The sequence below is a fragment of the Ursus arctos genome, unplaced genomic scaffold, assembly GCF_023065955.2.
Source record: "Ursus arctos isolate Adak ecotype North America unplaced genomic scaffold, UrsArc2.0 scaffold_18, whole genome shotgun sequence".
NCBI classification, from domain to species: domain Eukaryota; kingdom Metazoa; phylum Chordata; class Mammalia; order Carnivora; family Ursidae; genus Ursus; species Ursus arctos.
This window is the reverse complement of record NW_026622852.1, coordinates 12048221-12075942: the sequence shown is the minus strand read 5'-3', so window position 1 is coordinate 12075942 and position 27722 is coordinate 12048221. Positions and strand designations below refer to the sequence as shown.

The 27722-nt window shown below is 43.0% G+C and overlaps 1 protein-coding gene across 2 annotated transcripts in view; it reads right to left on the bottom strand.

Annotated features, from left to right (window-relative positions):
• Window positions 1-27349, bottom strand: part of ADAMTSL1 (ADAMTS like 1) — an 878957-nt gene extending 851608 nt beyond the window's left edge. The window contains exon 1 of one of the 2 annotated variants that reach the window (XM_044386899.3): window positions 27147-27349. In XM_044386899.3, the coding sequence (XP_044242834.3) occupies window positions 27147-27233 (87 nt within the window). In that variant the 5' untranslated portion in view covers window positions 27234-27349. The remainder of the gene's footprint in view (window positions 1-27146) is intronic. The other variant, XM_044386900.3, reaches the window with a different exon arrangement.
• Between the last annotated feature and the right edge of the window lie 373 nt (window positions 27350-27722).

Below are 27722 nucleotides of genomic sequence, written 5' to 3'. Positions count from 1 at the left end.
TGTCCATCCATGTCAAGTTGGGGGGGGGGGTGTCTGTGCATGTATAAAATGAAATATTACTCAGCCATAAAAAAGAATGAGCTCTTGCCACTTGTGACAAGGCAATATTTTTAAGATAACAATCGGTGTCATTAAGTATATTCACTATGTTGTAGTACAGCCATCGTCACTGTTCATTTCCAGAACTTTTCCATCATCCCGAACAGAAACTCAGTACCCATTAAACAGTAACTCTTCATTCTTCTAGCCCCTTGTTAACTTACATTTTTCCATCTTTATGAATTTGTCTATTATATACTTCATATAGCAGGGTGGAATCATATAATATCTGTAGGCAAAGTATTTTAAATAAACATGAACATTTACGTATCATTATACATACTAGTTATTGATATTACTCCTGATTCTATCTTGAAATCTCAGGATCTTTGAAAAATGAAGTCTGACATGTTTGATATTCTCCCTGTTGATGGAATAAACGTTGGAGATTGCATCAACTAAGAAAATCTCTTGATTCTATATGAGACTGCATATAAAGTTGTCTCTTCAATTAGGGAATAAATTACAAGTATTCAAAAACTAGATTAATGCTTGAAGCCTTTTTAAGTAATGCTTTCTAACTACCACACTGGCTGTTTTGGTTGGAAATCAAACCATAAATTTCTATAACTACAAATTGAAAATCACAGACTTTGAGAGTTTCCAGTTTGCCCAATGAGATAAGGAGAAGAATGGGAAGATCCCCAAGAGACAACAGCTGTGAAATCACCTGCCTGTAATGTCCAAGCCAAGAGAAATACGCTTGGCTTCTTGCTTTTATGATACAAAGACATGGTTGGCCAAAGAACTGCAACTTGAAAATGGAATAAAGAAATACAATTTTTATCACTCCAAAAGGTCTGAAGTTGAAGCCAAAAATAATAACTTATTTTTTAAAAAGGAACCAACATCAAAATCTAGAGCCACAGAGGAGATAACGGAACAATTTGTCAAGAAAATGTGAAAATGGCTAAAAGAAAAGAGTAATGTGAGCATTAGCAGTGCTGTCCTAGAGAACTTTAAGTGTCCAGGTGAGCCTTGAACAACACAGGGTTGAGAGGCTGTGGGTCCACTTACACAGATTTTTTCTTTTTATAAATACAGTCAAGTGCTGTAAATGTATTTTATGATTTTCTCAATCACTTTTGCTAGCCTAATTTATTGTAAGAATACAGTTGAGAATGTGTTAATCGACTATTTTTGGTAAGGCTTCCAGTCAACAGTAGGATATTAGTAATTAAGTTTTTGGGGAATCAAAAGTTATATGTGGATACTTGACTATGGGGGAAGAGAGCCAGTGCCCCTAACGCCCATGTGGTTCAAGGGTCAACTGCATATATAAAGTACCACTATGTAAGCCATGGAAATCTAAGGACATGGCAGGTTGCTATTTCTGACACCACCTCCCTCTTTTGCACATCCGTCTTGCGTCTCCAAATGCCTACCAGGCAGCTTTACTTGGATGCCTCCCTCCCAATTCTAACTCAACAATCAAACGCTTTTATCTTCCTGCCCCAAACAGGAATCCAGGAAGAAAAGCCCATCTCCCTACACTGCGCTGTCGTCCATGCAAGCTGTGCAGCTCAGAGTCCTCCGCTGCTTCTCTGACCCTATCTGGCTCTGAATTCAGTCTGCTACCACATTCCATTCAAGGAGTTTGTCCTTCTGTCCATCCTACTGTCATAGCCTCTGCTCAAACCATCATTTTCTCTCACCCAAATCCTTGGAATACTTAGCCAATTCATCTCCCCAGTTGATCTTTTCTCTTCCCAAATCCTTCCTCCACAATGGTCTAAGGGTTAAGCCTTAAGAAAGGGATAAAGAAAGGGGGTGTAATCAGAAGGGGGAATGAAGCATGAGAGACTATGGACTCTGAGAAACAAACTGAGGGCTTCAGAGGGGAGGGGGTGGGGGAATGGGATAGACTGGTGATGGGTACTAAGGAGGGCACGTATTGCATGGTGCACTGGGTGTTATACGCAACTAATGAATCATCGAACTTTACCTCAAGAACCAGGGATGTACTGTATGGTGACTAACATAATATAATAAAAAATATTATTATAATAAAATTTTTTTAAAAAAAATAAAAAATAAATAAAACCAATTTAGATCATTTCATTATGGTGAAACACATACAACCTCCAATAACTATGGGTTAACATCAAACTCCCTATCAATGTGCAAAGATTTTTCACAAATCTGGTCTAATCTGACAGCCCGCCTTATGTCCTGTTATTGGTCCTACCACAGGCCACATTTTTAACTACGCTTACTGCTTTATTCTTGCCCCCACCCCCCACCTCACACTTCTTTTTCATGCCTCTGCAATGCTCTTCTCTATCGATACCCTTGTTCCCCCCCATTCTTCCATTCAGCCAAGAAGACTCAAGTCTGATGTCCCTTTAACAGTCACACCATCCCTTTCTTTTTTTTTTTAAGATTTTATTTATTTATTTGACAGAGAGAGACAGCCAGCGAGAGAGGGAACACAAGCAGGGGGAGTGGGAGAGGAAGAAGCAGGCTCATAGCGGAGAAGCCTGATGTGGGGCTCGATCCCAGAACGCTGGGATCACGCCCTGAGCCGAAGGCAGACGCTTAACCGCTGTGCCACCCAGGCGCCCCGTACCATCCCTTTCTTGAACTGACTTTATGACTCCCTCCTCCATGCGCCCACAGGACTCAGTTAAAACAATCATCAAAGTATATACAGTCCACTGTACTGTAACTTATACATGCCTGTCTTACTCCAATTATGTGCTAAGTAACATATTTTTCACATTTGTATCTCCAGTGCTTAATGAGAATACGGTGTATGTTCAATATATGGGCTGTAAGTAGGTAAATGAATGAGTGATACAGAACATTAAACACCGGCCTAAAAAAATAGAAACCCCAGCTACATTCATTATGATCATTATAATCATTCTTTCATTAAATGAACCACAGCTTCCCTTGAGGTGGAATTTTATATATCAGCAGTCATGCATCATTGTTATCAGCCAAAAAGACATTATTTTTAAAGAGATCTTGAAGATTTTTGAATGAGATGAAGACACTGATAAGGTGAAAAGGTACTTTAGACATTGAAGATGGCATAGAACATAATTCACAAATAAGACAAGACATGAATGGGGACCCAAGAAGAGACTAGTTTGAAAAAAAAACAAAGAAACCAATTGGAAATTAGATGGTGACTGTAAGAGTTAAAAAAAAATCTAATGAAGAAAGGCTTTGCAAGATTAAGAACTACCACACTTATGCTGAGAGAAATAGTTTGCCAGAAAAAATGGACCAGGTAAGAAACAAAAATGGTTTGGAATTATAGAATTTTCTAGATATTAAAGGAAAATAAGGCAGTCTTTGTAAAACCAGATGACTAAAACTATATACAGAAGTACCAGGCTCTAAAAATGGAGAGTGAAAGTGGCAACTGATGACTTTTGTGAGAAAGAAAAGGAAAGATGTGGTAGGAGTTCGGTGTGGAGCAAGCATAAGTGTGAGGAGGGATATTTTGCCTCCTAACAGGAACAGAGGCATTAGGCAGAAAAGCTGTTTAATGATTTGCCAGAAAATGGGTCTTCTCCATGTCTCACTGAAGATGGGGGCAATATACCTAGCCAGAAATATCAGGAGAAGGCAGTGCATCTCTTCGAGATAGAGTTTCATAATTTGGAAAAGTGTGCTCTCAGAAGTCACCATTACCACAGTTCCTCAAAGATCCCACAACAAAGTACTCCAGTCAACCACGAAGGACCTGACCAAAGGAAGAGGACTGGGTGATCTCTTCTAGAACTCAGCTCTTGCTGGCCAGGGTGATTTCCTGATATCCAACCAGCACCTTTCAGAAGTTTGCCAGCTTAGAGTAAAGTCAAAGTTAAGTCCACATACACAGGAACACCTGCAGCTAGAACAAATAATAGGGAATACTGGCTTCAATCAAACCTGAAACAACGACCAAAGAGAGTCAAGGAGCTTCAGTCGAGCACAAGGTCATGGAGATGACACCCCACCCTTGGCAGAAGGATGGCGAGTAACGATGCCCAGCACAGCACCTGGAGATATCCCTTCGAAACTGTTTCCACTTTCACACACAAAGATTGAGGTAAATCTTATGAAATTTTCAAGAATCAAATTACATGAAATTCATGTTACTCAATACCCAAGAAGCCATGTGAAACGAGTTTGCACATAAGGCCCTTGTGCCTTATGTCATTTTACAGGACTCTTACGCCTCCCTGACAGCAGCTCCACAGAATAGTTTCAATGCTCGACTTATGCACACACCCCATCTAAATTAGAGATGAGTGTGCACAACTACTTGCTGGAACCCATGAAAATCTGAAATTATATTTCAAACATTTGGGCTTTAACAAAGAACATTTTTTTTCCAAGCATATTTTCCCTTGGTTTTTAGACCCATGTGTATTTTAAGGGGGAAAAAAATCCATCTGTTTCTGATTTATTTATGCTTAACTCATCAGGATATCACTGCAGAAGAGTTATCGGGTGTCCACGTCACTTTCCTCCCTCCTTAAACTTCTATTACTTCTCTTCTTAAAAGCAAGCAGGTGTACCTTGTCACAATTAAACAGATAGGAATTGTAAAACACTATCACTATTATTCAAACCTCAAGATCCATGTGTTTTAAAAGAAAGCATTAGAGTCTCCCCCTTTTCCTAATTTCCAGTTCTGTTACTTTGTTGGTAGGGGTGATTTTTTTTTTTTTATCTTAAGAAGGAAAGAGATGAGGAAACATAAAACAGCCAACAATTTTAGTAGGCCGGTTCTCAACTAAACTCAATTATCTTCATCTTTTATTAGAAGAGGTGCTTGAGTAATGATCAAACAATGAACCTGAAATCAACAAATAAAACAATTCCCCCAGCCCACAAAGGGTTAATATTACCAAAGTGTCTAAGTTTGTTTAAAAATAAGAATTCTCTTTTTTTTTCCCCACCCACATAAAATAACTGATACACAATAAAAGATCTGGACTCCAGGTCAACCCATCAAAATCTAATGAACTATAATGGATCAAAGTCGAGCACTGACTACATTCAAGAGGCAGGGTAGAGTAGTACGGAGAACACGTGCTATGAAGTCACAAAGGTCTGAGTTCCAATTTAGCTCAACCTTTTATTGCTTGCTAATTAGCATCTAGGTCACTTTCATCGTTACTAACGCGGGTATAAAGCCACTCCTGGGAGGGCGAATGTGAGTATTAAACGTAAGGCCCACCCAGAGCCTGGCTCACAGCAAGGTGCTTGTTTGGTTACCCTTCATCACTATCTAAACATCATTTTAGGGAAAATGGTTTCCGAGGCTTGAATCAGGTTGTCTAAGCTGAGTAGTCCAAGCCCCTCCTCAGCAGCAGCCATGTGTGACACACAAATAATGACAGACAGGCTGGCAATGGTTACAGCTGTGGAGACGGAAGTCAGCACATCCCAAGGCTAGAAGACGGCCAGAGGAACAAGGAGCTCTCCTACCACCTTTTCCTGCATGGCCAGCAGGTGTAAACCAGGACCATGGGAAAACCATCAATACAGCCCAACCAAACGCACTGCCCTCAGACCAAAAGTCACATGGAAAACATCAAAAAATAATTATAAAACTCACTGCCAGTACCACTGGCAGCTCCTCACCCTTCGAGAGAGTACTTTAAAGTTTATTTGTAGAAGGGGACTAAAGCTGGCCAATTTCTAGCAAAAGCCCATCCATGCAGGCAGTGGTTGGGTTGGGAGCTATTTGGCAGTCAGCAGGGGTGGTACCTGCCTGGAAGTCCTTTGCCTCTGGTGTTCCTGTTTGGTGGAAAACTTTACCATGAAAGCTGGCAAAGAGCAGGTAGGAAAGGGGAGAGACCTCAATATAATTTAGCAGGTATTTATGACCTGAGTGGTACTCCTGCCCACATTCACAGACTGTTGGGGCTGAAAAAGGCCTTGGAGATCAAGCCCTCTATGGTTCAACCCCTCTCTCTTTACAGATGGGAAGCAAAGACTCACAGAGGTTATGGGGTTTGTCTGAGGTCATACTGCCAGTTATGAGGTTGAGCCAGGACCCAGCTTATGTTCTTAACCTCACAGGCTCTGAATGAGAGAAGACTTGGCCATAAACATGTCCCCAGTCATCTGTGGACTTCTACTTATGTTAGGAGTGCCTTCTGTATTCTTCTGTTAGGTCTATGGTGCCAATGGGTATTGAATATACCCCCAAAAAGTTAAAGATAAAAGAATTATAATTAAAAAGCGAGCCACGGTGATTTTCAAAAATGCGTAAGACAATGAGCGTTTCAACTATTTTGTTGCAAAGGGGAGAGATAAGTCTGTAAAAATGACACAAAGTGCAAGAGTCTCCGATGTAAATTCATTTGACGTGGAAATAGTTTTTTATTTAGCAAAAAGCAAGGAAATGATGCTTAGAAAAACCACACCCACACTCCTATTTGTTCCCAAATCTGGGAAGTAAAACTGAGCATAAAGACATCGTTTTTATGTTGTTTTTCTAAACAGGTAAACCTGAAACGCAAAGCCCTGAGGTGGTGCATGCCTGGCGTGTCGAGGATCAGCCTGAATGCGGCTGGAGCACAGGAAGGAAGGGGGAGACTGGTGTGAGAGAAGATCAGACAGGTGGCCAGATTTAGAGGGCATGATAACCCATTTTAAAGCTTTAGCAGTCGCTCTCAGGGAGATGGGAGGGCACTGGAAGGTATTAAGTAGACGAGCACCTGCCCTGGCCTAATAGGCTCACTGGGTGCCGCACCGAGAAGAGGCTAAGGCAGGTGACAGCGGAAGCTGAGGCCTGGTGGACTGCACTCTCCCAGTAATCCAGGCAAACAGTACACCATCTGAACCAAGATGGCGACATCAAAGATGTAAGAAATGACTTTCTTCTGCATAATAGGAGGAGCTCAGGGCAGTGCTAAGGGGTGTGCAGTGCGGCCAACACAGCAGTCAAGAACAACCGCAATGTGTTTAACCTGAGAAAATGAGAGAATTGTGTTAGCTTCCAATACGATGGGGATGTCTATGGGAGAAGAAGCATGTTTTGCTTTATTATGTTTTTTGTTTGTTTTTTTAATGTTTTTTTATTATGTTAGTCACCATACAGTACATCCCCGGTTTCCGATGTAAAGTTCGATGATTCATTAGTTGCATATAACACCCAGTGCACCATGCAATACGTGCCCTCCTTACTACCCATTTTATTTATTTTTTTTTGTGGGGGGGGGGAGCAGAAGCTCAGTTTTACAGGTTATGTTTGAGATGCCTATTAAGTATCCACGTAGGAACGTTAAGTAGGTGGTGACTAGAGGAGGATGAAGTTTAGGACAGTTCTAGGCCACAGGTACAAATCTGGATATCAGAAACTAACTAGTAATTAAACCCATGATACTAAGATTACCAAGAAATGAATGTGGGGGAAAAACAAAAAGAGTCCAAGAACTGGCCCTTGAGAAGCAGGGAGACAGAAGAGAAGCAAACCAGGAGAAAGAAGAAAAGGAGGATGCATTGTTCTGGAGGACAAGTGATACAAGTCTTCGCGGGAAGAGGGAAGGATCACCGGTATTAAGTGTTAAGGTGGTAAGTCAAGTAAAATGAGGACTAAGAAATACCCACTGGGTTTGGAATGAAAGCTATTGATGCCTTTATAAAAAACAGTTTCAGAGAAGTGATGGCATGAAACCTTGACCACAATGTAGTCAAGAGGTATTACAGCAAATAGAGACAGCTCTTTCCCGGTTTTAACGTACGAGAAAGTGGAGAAAAGGAATGGTAAATGGAGGTGCAAGTAGCGTCGAGAGAAAGCTGTAAATATGGCAGAAGTAACAGGATGTTTGTGGGCTGGTGGGAAAAGTCTAGCATATAAGTTGAAAAAAAAAAAGGAGCAAAAGAAATAGAATGCAGACAAGAGGAAAATTAGAGCAATATCTTTGAATAGGCAACGGGGGTGAGGTCTGGGACACCAAGTGGAAAGACTGGCCTTTGTTAGAATGGATGGTTCACCCATTATAACTGAAGAGAAGGCAGAGCATGGGGGGAAACGGGGATGTTTTCTTCCGACGCCTTTTATTTTCCCAATTAAAGCAGCTATGCGTGGAGATAAGATATTGTGAGAGGTCGGATCAGAGAAAAGGACAAAATGTTCATCTGAGGGAGTGGGACAAGGGGAATACAGCGGAACTGTTAATAGCAAGCCTTTGACGCCATCTAACCAACAAATGCACAATAACCCTTCTCTGGACACCACACCTAGATTTTCATTAGTTAATGGTGATAGCAGCAATGCCTTATCCTCAGTCCCAAACAGCATGTAAGACCCACTATTAATGGCACGGATGGTCAAGACCAAAGCCATTCCTACCGCAGGGAAAGCAAGTTTCACTGTAAATAATATCTTAAAGACAAAAGAATAAAGAAGAAGATGATATGAACACAGAAATGAATTGAGGCAAACAGTTCATCAAAAATAATACAGAAGCAAATATCCTTGAGGTTAAGTGCTTTAGATGAAGACTCAACAACTGGCCACAAGATTACACAGAAACCATCCATGCGTGGGGGAGCCTGACAATGGCTCCCAAAGATACGTCATGCCCAGTGAGTGGGAAAAGGGTGTTTGCAGACAAGTGGCTAAGTTAAAGAGTTTGAGAGGAGAAGACCATGATGCCGTCACAAGAGAGGCAGAGAGCGAGTGTGACATGTGCACAGGAGACGATACAAAGCCGGAGGCAGGCGCTACAGCAACAAGCCGCAAGCCGAGGAATACCACAGAAGGCCGGCAACCAGCAGAAGCTAGAAGAGGCAAGGAACAGACTGTCCCCCGGTGTCTCTGCAGAGAACATGGCCTGCTGACACCCTGATTTAGGGTTCCTTGCATCCAAAACTGTGAGATAATAAATTTCTTTTTTCTTTTTCTTTTTTTTTTTAAGCAACTTAGTTTGTGGTCATTTATTATACCAGCCAAAAAAAACACGGACGCTTTAATCTACGGAGTGTCTATGAGGCTCGATGCCAGGTGGGGCACTGTGGGAAGATCCAAGATGCATAGGACTTAGTTCTTTTCTTGAAGTTTTTAACAATCTAGTTTGATCTGAAAAACAAAAAAAAAGTCAATCAAATCTAGAAAATAAGAAGACAAGCCACTTGAAGAAATGTGTCTTGAAATGTGGGAAGAAGATCCTATGTCAGGTCACAATACAAGAGGAATTATCCAGATTATGGGTTCCTGAATAAATTCCAAAAAGCTTGCGCTTTAGATTTGTTTCCAAAAAATACAACATGCAGAGTAGTCTGTTATAATAACCTGATTACTTAGATCACTGTATTCAAAATGCAAACATTTTCTGGAATGGCCTGCAGAAAAGGGAACCCATCAAACAAAGAACAGACTTACAAAATGAAATAAGTTAGTGTCATCTGTCCCCAAGTCTCCGCTTCGGAAATCACCCAAGAAACTAATGACTGTACACAGGAGGCACCATTAAAATTCAGAGTGAGACCTCTTTCACACCTTCAAGCAAAATCAAGCTTACCCCTAAGAAAAACCTTCTAACCCAAACAAAAGCAACCAGGACACAAAAAACTTGAGAGGTATACACTGTAACTGGCAAGTCACTCAATGTCAAATGCAATCATTTTCTACTTGCCCCTCGAAGCCAGCTTCAAAGAACCACATGCCCAATATTCGGGTTTATCTGTTCCACACGCTGGCCCTTCTTTGCAGAACTGACGGAAAGGTGGCCGACCGCCCTGGACGTGCCAGCCCGGCTCCCGGCAGATGCTGCTTTTGCCTCATTAACAGTGGCAGCTAAGGACATAATCAAGTCCAGCTGCAGGCAGAGAGACGTGCTTGAGCTCATGGTTGGCTGACAGGCTCCCGAATTCCCACTCAATAAGCGTTTCTCTGAGCAGTCTTCTACGCGCGGGATGACCTAGGACAAAATCCAGCAGGGAATGGCCTGTTCCCAGACACAGGGACACTTCGCACTCTTCACAGGCGGATTCGAACGCAATGTAACTCCGGTACTCCCGCCGGTGCAGGGATGCCACAGAGCCCCTTCTGCCCAGCTTCTATATGCTGTCTTGCTCTAAATGAGACCACCTGGGGTGATATCCAGGAGATGATTATCCGCCTACTTGTCGCATCTCAGAACCACGGTGACGTTTCACCAAGCTGCGAATCCTGGGGCTGGGGAGGTCCCTGTCCCGCTCTGGTCCGGCTGGAACTTCAGCATAAACCTCTTTACTAATCCTACTGAGGCACCAGGAAAGACGCCAGGGTGATCTCACCAGCCTGCTTGAGGTGGTAATGTTCACAACTGCCCCCACTCTCTGATAATGCCAATCAAAGACTTTCCAGCTTCATCAGAAGCGTAGAAAGCAGGACAACAGGGGCCCCTGGGTGGCTCAGATGGTTGAGCGACCAACTCTTAATTTCAACTCAGGTCATGATCTTGGGGTCGTGGGATCAAGCCCCGCATCGGGCTCTCGCTGGGCATGGAGCCTGCTTGGGGTTCTCTCTCCTTCTCCCTCTCCCTGTGCTCTCTCATGCATGAGCATACTCTCTCATACTTGCTCAAAGGAAGGAAGGAAGGAAGGAAGGAAGGAAGGAAGGAAGGAAGAAGAGAGAAAGTGAAAAAGAGAAAGAAAAAAGAAAATAAATACAAGCAGGACAATACTGATCTGAACCTGCCCCAGATGCAAAAGGAAAAACAAAAGAACTGAACAAAGCAAGAGGTGGAAAATGTTTACACTTGTTACAAAACATTCAATTTGCCAAATAACTTGTTTGAAATCTTAGAATTTAAAATGTAAACATTCTTCTACTTGGAGGTTAGAGTTGGCCTCCAAATGCTGCTTTTCCTCCCAACTTTTCTAAAGGAAGAGCTAGGTTATGCAGTGAGACGGGGGACAGAAGGGAAGGAAAAGAGCACGCCTCAGCAGCTCGGCAATACAACCGAACAGAAGGCATAGGGCGGCCCACCTAACCGACCAAGCTCGGAATCCATTCATTCTTTTTCTTTCTTTCTGCCAAGGACAGGAGTTGGGAGAGGCTCAGCAACTATGCACAAAAGAAATGCCCAGGCTCGTATTTCTGCTCCCATTGCACGGCCTGGGGAAGAATTGTAAACCCAAAGGATGGCCAGGTAAGCTTTGGCCCGGATTAAAGTACAGTATCACGATTTCATAGATCAATTACAATCGCCTTGTAGTCTTAGGAACCAGACATGCAATAGGCCTTTTTTTTTTCTTTAAACAAACAGACACTATTTGATTAACAGCCCCCATGGAATGGAGAACTCATTTTTATTTGTAGTTCATCAAAAGAATAGGACTTATCAGGTGATGGGGGAACTGAAAACAGTCCACTGGTCAAAAGGCTCCCTTTTATTGAGGACAGTGCTGCCAGCAGCCAGCTAGAACCCCACCTGGGCGGACATTCAGCCGACAAGATGCTAACTGCGCTATCAGGGGCGCAGCTGTGCAAGAGCCTGGGCAGGCTGGTTGCCGTACGGCAATAAAGTTCGTTCTGTCGAATGTCTATAGTGCCTTTTTAACCCATAGCCAATTTCCCCCTTCCCCACCCCCTGGTCCATCATATCTCACCCTATAATTTTGAAAATGCTGGAGCAAAAAACTCTCCTAAAATAAAACTCACATACTCCTATTTTTAGTGATTCCCATTCTCTGGGTCTTGGACTCCAAGGCTCCTAAGTTACTGATAATTTGTAAATCCACATACAGCTAGACGTCAACTACACACTTGTCCATAGATGTGTGACTTTCCAAGGGCCTTGTGGCAAAGGCCAGCTCGTGTTACCTCCCGAGTTCACAGTGTCCCCCCAGCCTCCCTGGCCAGGGGGTGTAGCCATGTGACTGACTGGATTCTTTGACGGGATCATAGGGATTGGGACCCTACCGGAGATTTGAGTCTCGTCAGGAACGCAAAAAATGGACATGGGCAGAAGGGATACATTCCACTCCTCAGATTACCCCAAGAAAACCTCCCATGCAGTTCTCAACGTTCTCTTCCCCCTCGGTCACCCAGGCACAGGCGCCAGGGTGACCTTGGAAGTCATGCGTTAAAGACAGCACAGCCTGCATCAGACCAGTCCCTGAAGGACTGTGGGCAGCAGAACCCCCCGCCCCTTCCAGCCCTGCCAATTGGACTTTATGTGAACAACAACAGCGACAAAGCCCTATTTTGTCAGAATACCGGGATTTCAGGATTTTACTATTACAGCAGCTAATGTTTCTTTAATACACATACGTAGGTGCTGCTGGGATTCATAATGGTATACGTTCATTTTATTTCTCATTTTGGTTAGGAGTGTATACGTTCATTTAAAAAGCAATACCCAGTTCAGAGGTGTTTCTTCCTCGCTGTATATTTGCTCAAAAAACACTTCGTTAACTGATTTCAGCAATTCCAGGTGCTGAGCTAGCTGTGACATACGGAGAGGGAATAAGGCAGCCTGTGGCCTCACGCTTACGGTATACTGGGATGGCACACATGTCCTAAACTACAAAGAAGTGCATCTTTACAAATTACAAGTGCTTGAAGCAAACGGGGCCTTGTGAGAGAGCCACAGAAGAAACCTAAGACACTGGGGCAGGGGGAGTAGAGGGACAGCTTCTTTTGGGCAAGGGACATTTAAGCTGGAAAACAGATGGAGGAGTGTAAACTAATTAATTAAAAATAAAGAAAGAGGGGCACCTGGGTGGTTCAGTCAGTTCAGCATCTGCCTTCGGCTCAGGTCATGATCTCGGGTCCTGGGATCCAGCCCTGCATCGGGCTCCTTGCTCAGCAGGGAGTCTGCTTCTCTCTCTCTCTGCCCCTCCCCACTGCTCGTTCTCTCTCTCAAATAAATAAATAAAATCTTAAATAAAGCATACATTTTCAATGGGGGTGATAATACCCCTGGAGTGGGTGAACAATTGGGTTCTGGGAATGGGGGAGAAGAGGATACCGCCCAACAGTAATGGTTTGAAGATAATACAATGAGTCCCTTCAAAGGGCCACAGTGCATGTAAACAGATCATTTATTTAGGGCATTAAAATTTCATGGGGTGTAGTGGGGGATTAAGAGGAACTATCATAAAATGTCTAAAAAGGGAGGTGATAATAAAAAACAGTCTCAGAAACATGGGTCTAAAGCCAACAGGAATCCACTGAAGGTGTTAAGCAAGAGAATGCCACGACCTGATGTTCATTTCTAAAAGCTTCCATCAGAGTTATTAATATTTTTGTGCTAAAAAGTTTGTATTAGAAAAGTTTAGAAACCTGGGGCGCCTGGGTGGCTCAGTCATTAAGCGTCTGCCTTCAGCTCAGGTCATGATCCCAGGGTTCCGGGATCGAGCCCCGCATCGGGCTCCCTGCTCCACTGGGAGCCTGCTTCTCCCTCTCCCACTCCCCCTGCTTGTGTTCCCTCTCTCGCTGGCTGTCTCTCTGTCAAATAAAAAAATAAAATGAATGAATGAATGAATGAATGAAAGAAAGAAAGAAAGAAAGAAAGAAAGAAAGAAAGAAAGAAAGAAAAGTTTAGAAACCTTTATTCATTTTAGAAGTTACGGTTAATGGGTATTAACCCACTGAGATCATGTAATCCCAGCTCTTCATAGTAGAGATTCAAAAGGAAAATGAAACTCAGAAAGGCTCTGTACCTAATGTGTTGAAAATCATGCAATGAGCAAGTAGCAAGCAAAGTCTGAATCCTGTTCTGCTTTTTCTTTCAGCACTGTCCCCAAAATTCTACACTGCCCCCCACACATCCACGCTGTCCATGTAATTAATTTGCATGACTACATTTTACATATTGATTTATAGTTGATCACTCTTCACACGATATTTGAGTCAGATGTACAAAAAGGAAGAAAATGTAATTTTTTGCCATGTTCCCAGATTTTTAGAGGAAAAATAACGTCCTCGCCTCAGGCTGTCACCCATCTTGAAGACTGGCAAGACCAGCAAGTGACTAAACACAAGAATCCACTAGCTCCGGTGATTCAGTCGAACATGTAGGGGGTAGTCGCAGGTTTGCTCGGCATTTGCTGTAGCCACTGGCAGAAGATTCTCAAAGTGAGCATTTAGTCTAAATTTAAATAAGCATTCCCTGGGTCTGAATAGTAAACTAGAGGTCTAAAGAAGAAGATGCTGCTTCTCTTTCATAGAGAAAAAGAAGCTCACGCGAAACAAAAAGGAACACCAATGTTCACAGTGGCACCATTCACAGGGGCCAACTGTGGAAGCAAGCCAAGTGTCCACTGATAGATGAATGGATGAACCAAATGTGTTATCTTCATAAAATGGCATATTATTCAGCCTTAAAAAGGACATTCTGGGGGCGCCTGGGCGGCACAGCGGTTAAGCGTCTGCCTTCGGCTCAGGGCGTGATCCCGTGTTCTGGGATCGAGCCCCACATCAGGCTCCTCCACTATGAGCCTGCTTCTCCCTCTCCCACTCCCTCTGCTTGTGTTCCCTCTCTCGCTGGCTGTCTCTATCTCTGTCGAATAAATAAATAAAATCTTCAAAAAAAAAAAAAAAAGGACATTCTGACACCTGCTACAGTGTGGATGAGTCTTGAGGACATCACGCTAAGCAAAATAGCCAATCACAGAAAGAGAGATACCGTTACGATCCCACCTGTAGAAGGTACCTCCATAGTCCAACTCGCAGAGACGGAAAGTAGAATGGTCAGGGACGACGGGGGTGCGGGGAACAGGGGGTTCATATATAATGGGTATAGAGTTTGTTTTGCAAGATGAAGAGTTCTGGAGATGGGTTGCATAACAACGTGAATGCATTTAACGCTACTGAACCCTACACTTAAACATGGTTATGATACATTGGTTACATACATTTTATACTTATGATTTTTTAAAAACTTTAATGAGTAAGTCAAAGATAATTTTAAGTGTTTTTGCAGTAATTTCAGAGAACCTCTGTTCACATATATACACACAGTCAGAAAACAGACATCTAGGCATCTTGGAAGTCCCAAAGTCTGAGTTCAAGACCACATTACCTTTTCAACCCTCTTGAATTTGATTTGGCTGATACAACGGGAACAGCAGTGACACGTGTCACTCTGAGCAGAAGCATTTAACGGGCAGTGGAAAGCAGAGCAACACTCTCGTTCCCCTGCCCTGGCTGCTACAGAGTCCCGCGGGGTCAGGTGGAGTACAGACATGGTGCACGCGGTGAGCCAACCCCTCCCGACAGTCCCCGTTGAATAGGCGGCCTGTGGCGAGATACACCCTTCTTGTGTGAAGTCACTACGCTCTGGGGGTGATTTGTTACCACGGCATAATCCAGCCCATCCGGACTAATACAGCGTTTTCTAAGGAGCAAGAGAATATGAGAATTTGAATTTCAGATCATTATCAACAAATGTTCTTTAATAGTAACTTAAAAAACCCTTTATTTCTCTGTAACTGATTTCTGAAAGAAAATACATAATTAGCACTCCTCCTAAAACGTACTAGATGTTTGACAATGACTACTAGCAGTAAGGAAAACTCTCCTTTTCCACACATCGTACTGCATCATAGACTCTGCATGACTCAGTGGAGAGCGTGTGTATATTTTGTTTGGCTGGCTTGTGACAGAGATGGGGAGAACATCCTAAATAACAGGCACATGAAACGTTTCCTTCCTCTCCTCCAAGAACGTAGCAACAGTTGCTACATCACACTCGGGCAGAGAAGGTGTTCAGCGGCACGTACTTTCCCTTTCATCAAGTGTCAAGTTCCTGGATGCTGTGGACGATTTTCTAAATAAGTATCTGTTAATCCTCCAGGGGCATGATGACTCGAGGAGAAAATACACAGAAGCCAGTCTCCAGCAGGTTATGTGAGGGGTAAGGACAGAGGGTTTCCCTCCACCCCTCCACTCCCCATCATTCCTCGCTGCAGGCAGAGTGACTGAGACCCGAAGCTATTCCCAAACATCTGAAAACCATTTATAAAAAACTGAGGTTACTACAAATAAAGACACTTTAAGCTGGTGGTTCATATCTTTGGTTCATGATGTAACTAGACACTAAAATAATAGTGTATGCTCTGGTGGGAAAAATCACCGAACAGCGTTAGGAGACGCGTGGTCCACTCCCACCTCTCCCACTAACAAACCAGGATATGTTGCTCGACTTCCTAGGACCTTATTTCTCTCATCCGTAAATAAGAGAGATCAAATCGGTGTTTCCCAAAATATGGTCTTTGGTCCAACTATATGTGAAGCCTCTGTGGGTATGCGCATGAGGGGGAAGGGGTCCCTCACCAATGCAGACTCCTAGGACCTGTCCTTTTCCCATTGAATGAGCAGCTCAGAATGAGTCCCAGGAATCTGCATTTAAAGCTTCCTAGCTTTTAGCTGCGCGGCTCTAGTCTTTGGTGACCTTTAGATTTGAGCAATACAGCCAAACTGACGGATGCACGATGAAGTTTGTGACCCATACAGAATACTGAAGAATCCAGAAGTCGACTTCTGGCTATATAATCCCATAGTCAGGAGCAGAGCTGAAAACAAGTATGTAGCTCCAGCACCACCCATTCCATCCCCCCAAAATGCATGAGGCTCTAGAGTTCATCCCAGTATAAAATCAAATATTAAAACGGATATGGTATTACTAACTCCTGAACACGATTTCCCCATTTGTTTCACCTCATCGCCGTACTCTACCCCAAGGGAGTCCGAGCCCGATCACAGCTTAGAGAACACATGTTAATACCACAGGTGATATTTTAAGGCCAGATCTTTCACAGCATGTTAACTCCATGTTTTCTCATAAAACTGTCTCCAGACATCAAAATTTGCAAAACAATAAAATATTTCTGTGCTGTATCTGTAAGCCAGCAGGTGTGACTATGTATATTTCAGCAGAGAAGGGACAGTAAATAGTTGTTGAAAGATTAAAAACTAACACATAAACATGGGAATGGAGAGGGTACCTATGATCATGTTTGGCAACTGGCAGGCAGTCAGCGAGCACTCATGTCCTTCCCTGAAGAAGTCCAGCTCCTAGTTCCTCACACGCTCAGCAAATCCTGAACTAGCGCCTACATCTCTAGACCTCAGGTCCACTCTCTTTTTTGTAACACTAACCAAAGTTTTACGTACACTGGGAAAATGTACGAGTCTCTAAAATGTGTGTACAATAACCAGAATGAGCTCTAATGGGGTTTGGAGATGGGTCGGGACAGGAAAATAGAAATAATGAGAGAGGAAAAACAGTGCTAACTTTCAGTTAAACGTGGCAGATTGAACATCGCGTTTTCTCTCTTCCCTCCCAAATGACCGCTAAAATAACAATAAACAAATAAAGATGACAAGAGAACTGGAAAGGAGACAACAGCCAACAAAAGATGCCAATAAACTTTTGGAATATGGAAAATGGGTGGAAGAATTGTTACTGGCTCAATAGAATTGTGCTCGCAAAGGGATACAGTGATGAGAGGCAAGACCATTTAGCCTGTAAAACCCCAGAAAGTCTTCAGACTTGGAGGCATCTGGTGCTGCAAAGGTGGGGGGTGAAGCTCTGGCTACAACTACGAATACCAGTTGAAACCTTACCTAAAGACAACTCTGTTCAAAATAAAACTGAGAAAATCTTTAGAAAGTGTAAAAAAAAAAAAAAAAAAAAAAAAGGACACCTGGGTGGCTCCATAGGTTAAGTGTCTGCCTTCAGCTCAGGGCCTGATCCCAGAATCCTGGGATCAAGCCCCATGTTGGGCTCCCTGCTCAGTCAGAGCCTGCTTCTCTCTCGGACTCTAACCTGGCTCGTGTGTGCCCACTCACTCTCTCTCTCTCAAATAAATAAAATCTTAAAAAAAAAAAAGGTATAAAAAAAGATAACAATAAAGACAAGAGAGAAGATTTAATTTAAACGATAGATGGTTAACCCAGAAGATTTAATAATTAACAGGAGCTTCACAAAAAGCAAACACATAAGGTGCCAGCAAAGAAATTATCAAAGAAATATGAAAATGAAAATTCCCCAAAGGGAAGGGCATTGATCTATTCAAAGTCCGTGGAAAACCTGGCATGCTGAATTTAAATAGCCCACACCGAAGCAAAACATTGTGAAATTTTGGCTTGGTAACTGGCAAACTATGGTCCACGGTCCAAATCTGGCCCACTGTCTGTTTTGGTAAATAGTTTATTGGAACACAAACAGGCTCATTCATTTATATATTGTCTATTGCTACTTTCACACTAAGGTGGCAGAGACGAGTAGTTGTGACGGAGACAGTGTACCTACAAAGCCTGAAGTAGTTTCCTAAGAGACATGAGAACATATCCACACAACAACGTACACTAGTACGCTCCTAGCAGCATTACTCATCAGAGCCAGAAGGTAGAAACAACCCAAATGTCTAGCCACAGACAAAGGGATAAACAAAATACGGTATTTCTATACAATAGAATATTTTTTGGCTATCAAGGAATGAAGTACTGATCTATGCTACCCCATGGATGAGCGGTGAAAACATGCTAAGTGAAAGAAGCCAATCCCAAAAGCTTATACATTACGTGATTTCATTCACATGAAAATCTGGAGTAACAAAATCTACAGAGAAATGAAACAGACTATTGGTTGCCTGGGGCGGAAGGAGGTGGGTGGAAAGTAGGGGTAGGGGTGTGATAGTTAAAGGGTACAAAGTTTCTTTAGAGTTGACAAGAATTTCTAAAATTGACTCAGGCGATACTTGTACGTCTGCCGATATAATTTAAAAATCCACTGAACTGTGCACTTGAAATGGGCAAGTCCTGTGATATGTGAATTATATCTCAACAAAGCTGTTTTTTAAAAAAGGAAATGTACGGGGCGCCTGGGTGGCACAGCGGTTAAGCATCTGCGTTCGGCTCAGGGCGTGATCCCGGTGTTATGGGATCGAGCCCCACATCAGGCTCCTCCGCTATGAGCCTGCTTCTTCCTCTCCCACTCCCCCTGCTTGTGTTTCCTCTCTTGCTGGCTGTCTCTATCTCTGTCAAATAAATAAATAAAATCTTTAAAAAAAAAAAAAAGGAAATGTACCAGAAAAAATAGAATAATAAGATACTACTTGGCCCTCTGTACCCATCCCAATATATTAATGCTGACCATTAATACTGATCATTTCAGTTTATTAATACTGACAATACTCACTGTCATATTAATAAAATGTAATATGTGATAAAGGATCATGAAAGAATGATGAAAGTAGAATATAGAAGAGAATTAAGAAATCATACCATAATGAGATTCTAATGGAATATGAAAAATCATATTACAAGTATGAGAACTATGAAGATGACTATCACATGAAAAATCTCAACGAATTAAAAATAGTTAGCTAATATTAATATAGCCAAAATCAAAGTGGATTTTAGAGTACAGTCTATTTCTAGGGACAGAGAGGTCATTTATTAATGAAAAAGGGGTCAATTCAGCAAAAAGACACAATAATTCTAAATAGTCATGCGCCCAATTATAGAGCTTCAAAATAAATAAAAGAAAAACTGATAGAACCACACAAAGAAATAGACAAATCCACAATAGCAGATGGAGACTGTAACATCCCTCTCTAAATAACTGATACACTACATATATAAAAATCGGTAAGGATACACAACACACTCCCAACCAACTTGATCTAGTGGACATTTATGGAACAGTCCACCCAACCACATCTAGACTGATTAGGGAAACTTAGAAAACACAAATCTGTGGAAAGATTAATTCTTTATGAATACACACAGAACACTGACCAAGACAGACCATATTCTGGGCCATAAAACAACTGTCAATAAATCTAAAATGATCCAAGTTATATCAAGTGTGTTCTCTGACCACATTGAAATGAGAAATCGTTAACAATGATATCTGGAAAGTCTCCAAATATTTAGAAACTAAAGAACTCATTTCAAAATACCTATAAGTCAAAGAAGAAATCAAAGAGAAATTAGAAAATCTTTTGAACTAAAGAAAAATGAAATCACACTTACAGTATGCCAATAAAACACCACTGAGGAAAAATTTAGATCACTAAACACCTATATTTGAAAACATAAAAAGTCTCCTATCAATGGCCCTAGAATCCACCTAACAAAACTAGAAAAAACAGGACCAAAACAATATACAAAATAGAAAAAAGAATATAATAAAGATGAGAGAAGAAAGGAGTAAAATAGAAAACAACAGAGAAAATCTGTGAAACCAAAGCTGGTTCTCTAAGAACATCTATAAAATTAATAAGCCACTAAGCAGATTGACCAGGAAAAAAGAAAGAATAAATAAATAACCATTATCAGGAACAACAGAGGATATAACTCCATGTTCTAATAATATTTTAAAAATAGTAAGGGAGCATTATGAACTGCTTTATGCCAATCAATTCAACAACTTTGATGAAATAGACAAATTTATGAAAAACTACCAAAGCTAACTCAAGATAAAACAGATTACCTGGAGAGCCCTCTATCTATTTGAGAATTTAAATTTGTAGTTAATCTTTACAGTAAGCCAACTCCAAGTCCAGATGGCTTCACTGTTGAATTCTAGGAAACATTTAATGAAGAAATTAGACACAAACTCTTCCAGAAAATTGAAGAAGGAATAGTTCCCAATTTATTCTATGAGGCCAGCATTACACTGATACTCAAATGAAGACATCATAAGAAAACTACAGACCAGTATCTTTCATGGACATAGATGCAAAAATTTGAATCAAAATTTAGTAAACTGAATCTAACATTTATTTTTTCTTTTTAGAGAAAGAGATTGAATGGGGCAGGAAGGAGGAGAGGGAGAGAGAGAATCTTAAGCAGGTTCCACTGTTCAGCATGGAGCCCAACTTGGGGCTCAACATCACCACCCTGAGATCATGGCCTGAACCAAAACCACAAGTCAGATGCTTAACTGACTGGGCCACCCAGGCGTCCGTTTATTTTGGTAATTTTTTTCTTAGATAAGGGGAGAGAGAGGTACAAGGGAGAGGGAGAGAGAGAATCCCACGCAGACTTCTGCTGACTGTGGGGCTGGACATGGGGCTCTATCTCATGACCCTGAGATCACGACCTGAGCTGAAATCAAGAGTTGGACACTTAACCAACTGAGCCACCCGGGTGCCCCTAACAATATTTTTAAAAAGGATAATATATTAATCACCAAACCAAGTTTTCCTAGCAATGCAAGGTGGTTAACATCTGAAAAAGTCACTGTAATTCACCATATTAACAAATGACAAAGGAAAATTCATGTGCTAATTAGATGCAGAAAAATCATCTGACAAAAATCCAACATTCGTTTCTAATAAAAACTCTCAGCAAATAGAAGAATAAAAAGAACTTCCTCCAACCCAATAAAGGGCATCTACAAAAAACTTACACCTAACATAACTAATGGTAAAACAGCAAATTATTTTTCCTAAAAGCAGGAAAGGGCAATCAGTGTTCTAATCAGTGTTATTAAACAAGAAATTTAAAATATCCAGATTGGTGAGGAAGAATGGTCTTTATTTTCATGACATGATCACATGCGCAGAAAATCTGATGGGATATAACAAAAAGCTATTCTGACTAATAAGCAGGTTTGGTAATGTTGCAGACTATGCAAAAATCAATTGTTTTTATATACTAACAAGGAATAATCAGACACATTTTTTTTTTAAAAAAGTGCCATTTGAAAGAGTACCAAAAATGTGAAATACTTAGTATAATTTGACCAAAAAATGTAAGATCTATACACAGAAAACTACCAGGTATTGCTTAGAGAAATTAAAGCCTGAAATAGAGAGGGATCATAAAATTTAATATTGTTAAGAAGCTCATGTATGGACAACTGATCTTCCAGAGAACTGCAAAAGCAATTCAGTGGAGAAAGGCAAGTCTTTGAAAAAATCACGCTAGAGGGGTGCCCGGGTGGCTCGGTCAGTTTAGCAGCTGACTCTTGATGTCCACTCAGGTCACGATCTCAGAGTGGTGAAATGGAGCCTCGTCTTGGTTCTGCATTCAGCAGGAGTCTGCTTAAGATTCTCTCCTTCTACCCACCCCCCCCATGCACACTCACTCTCAATCTCTCTCTCCCTCTCTAAAATAAATAAGTAAAAAAAAAAATGCTAGAACAATTGAATATCCATAGGCAAAAAAAAACAAAAACAAAAACAAAAACAAAAACTCAGGTCCTCATTTTGTACCACATACAAAAATTAACTCAAAATGTAACGCAGACCTAATGTAAAACATAAAACCACAGAACTTCTGGGGGAAAACCTCTGTGATCTTGGGTTAGGCAAATACTTCTTTAAAACAAGAGGAAACATACAATCTACCAAGAAACAAGCACTAACTTCAGCTTCACCAAATTAAAACTTCTGCCCATCAAAAACACTGTCACGAAAATGAAGACAAGCCATAGACTGGGAGAAAATATCTGCAAATAATACACTGAGAAAGGACTGATAGCCACAGTATAAAAACAAGGCTCAAAATTCAGTAAGAAAACAGCACAGTAAGAAACAGGCAAAATGTTTGAACAGAAATTTTGCCAGAGAAAGTATATGGATTTTAAATAAACCCATGAGAAAATGTTCAACATTATTTATCATTAGGGAACTGCAAATTCAAACCCAAGCTCCCACTATACCTACTTGTATGGCTAAAATACAAGACTGACCTCGCCAGGTGTTGGCAAGGAAGCAGAGGAACCGGAACTCGTGCATAGAGCTGGTAAGAATGGAAAATGGTACAACCTTCTGCAAAACTGACATTTTCCTAAAATCTTAAACATACACCTACCAATGATTCAGCCTTTCCATTCCTAGGTATTTACCTAAGACAGATGAAACCACAGGTCAGTACAAAGACTTGCATGCAAATCTTCATAGCAACTTTGTGACAGCCAAAAATTGGAAACACATCGTTCAACCGTAGGTGAAGGTTGATGGGCAACAAACCATGGTATATACATGCAACGTACCACTACTAAGAAACACATTATTGATGAGTGCTACAGCATAGGCAATCTCCAAATAATTAGGCTGAGGGAAAAAAAGGCAGATCAAAAAAAGTGGGGGAGAGGGGTGCCTACTATATGATTACATTGGCATAAAATTCTAGAAAATGCAAACTAATCTATATTAACACAAAGCACATCATGGTTTGCCTGTTGGGTGCGAGGAAGGGTAGCACGGAAGGACTGCAAAAGGTAATGAGGACACTTTGGGGTGATGGTGTCATGCGTGTACACATATGACAAAACTTAAAATTGCATACTTTAACTATGGGCAGTTTATTGTATGTCAATGATAACTCAAAATAATACAAAACTAACAAAAAGGTTGCTTTGGGGCCATGAGAGCTGAGATGAGGAGAAAGAGTAGAACACGAATTTGCTGGGTTTTTTTTTTTTAAAGATTTATTTATTTGAGAGGGAAAAACAGAGATAGCAAGAGACAGCACAGGCAGAGGGAAAGGGAGAAGCAGGCTCCCCAAGGAGCAGGAAGCCTGACTCGGGAGGCTCCATCCCAGGACCCTGAGATCATGACCTGAGCCGAAGGCAGAGGCTTAACCAACTGAGCCACCCAGGCTCCCCACTGTGTTTTCTTTTATCTTTTTTTTATAAGAGTTTATTTATTTATTTGACAGAGATAGAGACAGCCAGCGAGAGAAGGAACACAAGCAGGAGGAGTGGGAGAGGAAGAAGCAGGCCCACAGTGGAGGAGCCTGATGTGGGGCTCGATCCCAGAACACGGGGATCACGCCCTGAGCCGAAGGCAGACGCTTTAACCACTGTGCTACCCAGGCGCCCCTCCCCACTGTGTTTTCTTATAAGCCTACTATTGTTCTGTGTTTTTTTTTTTTTTAACCATGAAGAATCATCATGGTAAAAATGCAAATAAAAATAAAACGAGCGAGAACTACAAGAGGATAACAAAAGAAAGAAGAAAGACTTTTCTTTAAGGTCTAGAGTTGGAAATCAGAAGCTCATAAAAGCACAATTCTCTCCAGCCACCCCAGAACTGTTTACTTCATTACTGAATTCCTAACAAGGATTCAACTGAGAATACCACAGTAAATGAAAATACTCCATTTTAACGTTTGAATGCGCTATCGCAGATATGCCACCAGAAGGACATGAATTGCTACTAAGTGACATTTTTAAGCCATAGTAATTGATTTGTGCTGATCTAGCCATAACCCTCGCCAACAACCTTGTTTATTTTTACGGTGGCTTGCTACAGATGGGTTGTAGAAATCATTAAGTAGATGATTACCCCCACTGGTTTAAACCATTCATTACTTACTTCCTTACCTGGGAGCAATTTGAGCAATGGGATGAATTGGGGTTCAGCTGATGAAATGAAATTGATATCAGTAAAATAATCAGTTTCAGAAGAGCCCAGAGTGAGCTACCTTCCAATTACACAGGGAAGGAAAAGAATCTTGCAAGTTAGCAGAGTAATTCAGTCAGAACAGAAGCAAAGGAAAATAACCCCTGAGGAAAAAAAGGAGAAGTACTGGTGTTTCAAATGATATTATCCGCATTAAGACTGTTCTTTGGACTTTGGCGAAATAGAGCTCAGGTGTAATTCAGTTTAAGGAGCCAGAAGCTCTTGAACACAGACCTTCTTTTTACTGGGGCTACGGTCTACACAAAGAGCTCTGATAACTCTGATAGGCATGCTTTCGTGTACTGAGGGCTTTGATTTAAAAGCTTAAAGAATGTATACATTCCAAACAAAGGTCAAATCATTTGGCACTGACTCCGGTTTATAGAATGATTTCTTCTTGATATTAAATAACCTCCAGTTTCTGGTCTGCTTAATTCACTGATTAGCAATAATGCCCGTGCGGTTAAGCGAGGACATGAAGCCATGTTGCAAGACGAGCTGCTTGTGCCCGTCACCTAGGTCAGCTCTCCAGCGGACTGCATTCCACCAGGACACGGAACCCAGCTACCACTTTCAACTCTTTTCTATGCCTTCTCTGACAAGTTTAGTCAGGCTTCTCACATGCGGAGAGCAGCCCTGCTGAATGCAACAAGAAAAACTCACTAGGAATTAATAAACCACTTCCCCCACACACAAAAGGCTCAGATCTGCTTTTATCATCTTTATCTAGAAGAAGGTTGGTTGAAAAGTGAAGCAAGGAAGAACAGGTATGCAATGCTAGGAAAAGTCAGTTTGTCCTGAACGTCGAGAGACACTGAATGAAGGATTCGAAGGAGAAAACAGCACACACGCAAATCCTACAGTGGGCTCAAATATTGTCAGGCCCGTTACCAAAATCTCAAGGATAAGGTAGAATTACTACCCCTGCGATGCCTTAGCAATAAGACAGAAGGCTTTCCGTCTTGGTTTGGCTCAGGTGGGAACCTGCCTGTTGTTGAGGCTAGTAGTACCTTGGAGAACATAGACCAACACCCTCATTTTGCAGATGACCAAATGGAAGCTTAAGGGCCTTGACCAGAATGACTGAGAGACGTAGCCAGGACTGGATGCTAGACATTAAGACCCTCTCCTTAGCCTCTCTTAGGCCCTTTACCGGTCTCCTCTGAATTTCCTTTTGGGGTCACGATTCTGTCAGAACAGGTCACTGTAAGGCAGGTCATTTTTACACAACAGTTTCAACCCAGCTGCACAATGGAATCACCTGGGAGCCACATAAATTCTGACGCTGGGGCTTCGCCCCCTGCCCCCAAGGATTCTGATGTAACACAGCTGGGGTGTGGCCCTAGCACAGGGAGTTTCGGGAGTTCCCTTGGGCAATCCTAACGTGCAGCCACCGCTGAGAAGCCTTGCCATGGAGCAAAGCATATTGGAAATGAAACTCGCTAATTAAGACGAGCTTTTGCAACAGTTTTGCATACTCCCATCCAAGCAGGTGTTCCTTGTTGAAAATTGCTGTCGCTTATTAGGGTGTTCCCTACTCCTCAGGTTCTAGCCGGCTCCAGGCCCTTCTTAATCATCCTTGTGGACTGAATCAGCCTCTAAAAGCTCACCACTGCCATCAAAATGACCATTAAAAGAGAGACCTGAAAACAAGTTTCATAAACGTTAAGTAAAAGCGAGGGAAGGAAATCCCCCGATTTGGACAAGTCTCCATAAGCAAAACAGAGGAAAGGGAGGCTATCTGGCGATAATTCCGGCCAAGAGTGTTTGGGCATTTTCCCAGAATTACCCAAGTAATCCCGTGAAAAGCTAATCTACGTAGGCTACATTACGTACAAACTGCCTAACTCGTGAGTTTTCATCAAATGTTACCTGACTCTGGAAAGTGTTAATGCCAAAGACACCACAAGCATCATGGGTTTGACTGGCCCTTGACCCTAAGCATCTCCCGCTGGGGTCGTGCAGTAATAAACCAGAACCAAGCAGCCCGTGAATTAAACACTCTTCCAGGGCCCTTCTGCTCTGCCTTGGGACCTAAGCCACCCACTCCGGAGAACGCCCAATTCCTACACCCTTCTAGCTCAAGGAAAAAACAAACAAACAAACAAACAAAAACCTAGGAGCATTCGAGGGGGCGTGGTGAGGGCGAGTACAAGTGCGCGGTCCAGAACCTCCTTTTCTCCACCACAGAGGCTCTGGGAGCCCCCCTGTCCCGCGTCTGCACACCTTACAAAGCTCCGCCCCCGACACTCGGACGCAGGTGGCCCTAGGACGAGGATGTCAGAAGTTCACTGGGTCCCGGGAAGGACGGAAGTGAGGAGGAGTGTCCCGGAGGCCGAGCCTCCCCCGCGCCGCCCGAGCCTCCACCCGCAAGAATGGTCTACGCGAAGTACTGTCCGAAAGAGCTGCGGGGTCGCGGACTCCCTGGAAGAGCGCGGTATCCTGGCTCAGGCGCCGTCTCCTCCCCCCACCCGACTCTTTCCCGCTGGAGGCAGGACCGGACGCCGCACCGGCCCCAGGAGGCTGGGCTGAGGCTCAGCTCAAGATTTGACCCCGGCAGCCCGGAGCTCGCCACGAGGGGCCGCCTTAGCCCCAACCCGTGCCACCTGTCCTCGTTGGGGTGGCCGCGCAGCCCCAGGACAAGCCCCCTGCTACAGTTCTCTCCGCTCTAGCCGACTGGAAGAAAAGTCCTGGGGGTGGGGGGACGCTAGTCGCGCAGACCGCCTCACCTGTCCGGCGACGTAGAGCAGGCACCAGGTGCCGCCGAGGATGCGAGCCAGGAGCCTCGAGTGCCAGGGCGCAGCCAGCCGTGCCATGGTCCCCCAGCGGGGAGGGAGGGGAGTCCGGGCGAGACCCCTCCCTGGAAGCGGCAGCCGCCTCCCGCGCGGGCTGCAGGGCTCGGCGGCGGCCGCAGCAGCGAGCGGGCGGACTGGGCGTGCGCCTGCGGGGCAGGGCTGCGCTGGGCTCTGCCGCGCGTCCTCTGAGCCGCCCTGCGGCCGCCGAGCCCGGCTGCTTTGAATGGGAGCGCGTGCGCTGGGGGTGGGGGCGTTATTTGTGAATGTGCTGCTTGTCTTGGCTCCGGATGGTTCGCGCTCCAACGCCCCCCCCCCCAGCACCCCCTCTGGCTCCTGCTCCTCCCCTCCTGTGTCAGCCCAGCAAAGGCGGGGAGCGCAGACACCCAGCCGCCCGGGCAGCGACTGCGTGCGCCTTTCGGGAAACCCGAGCGGGGCTAAGCGCTGGCTTCTATTTATTTATTCTTTTTAAAGGGAGGGTCTCACACTGCACACCTTGGACGCGTTTGGAAT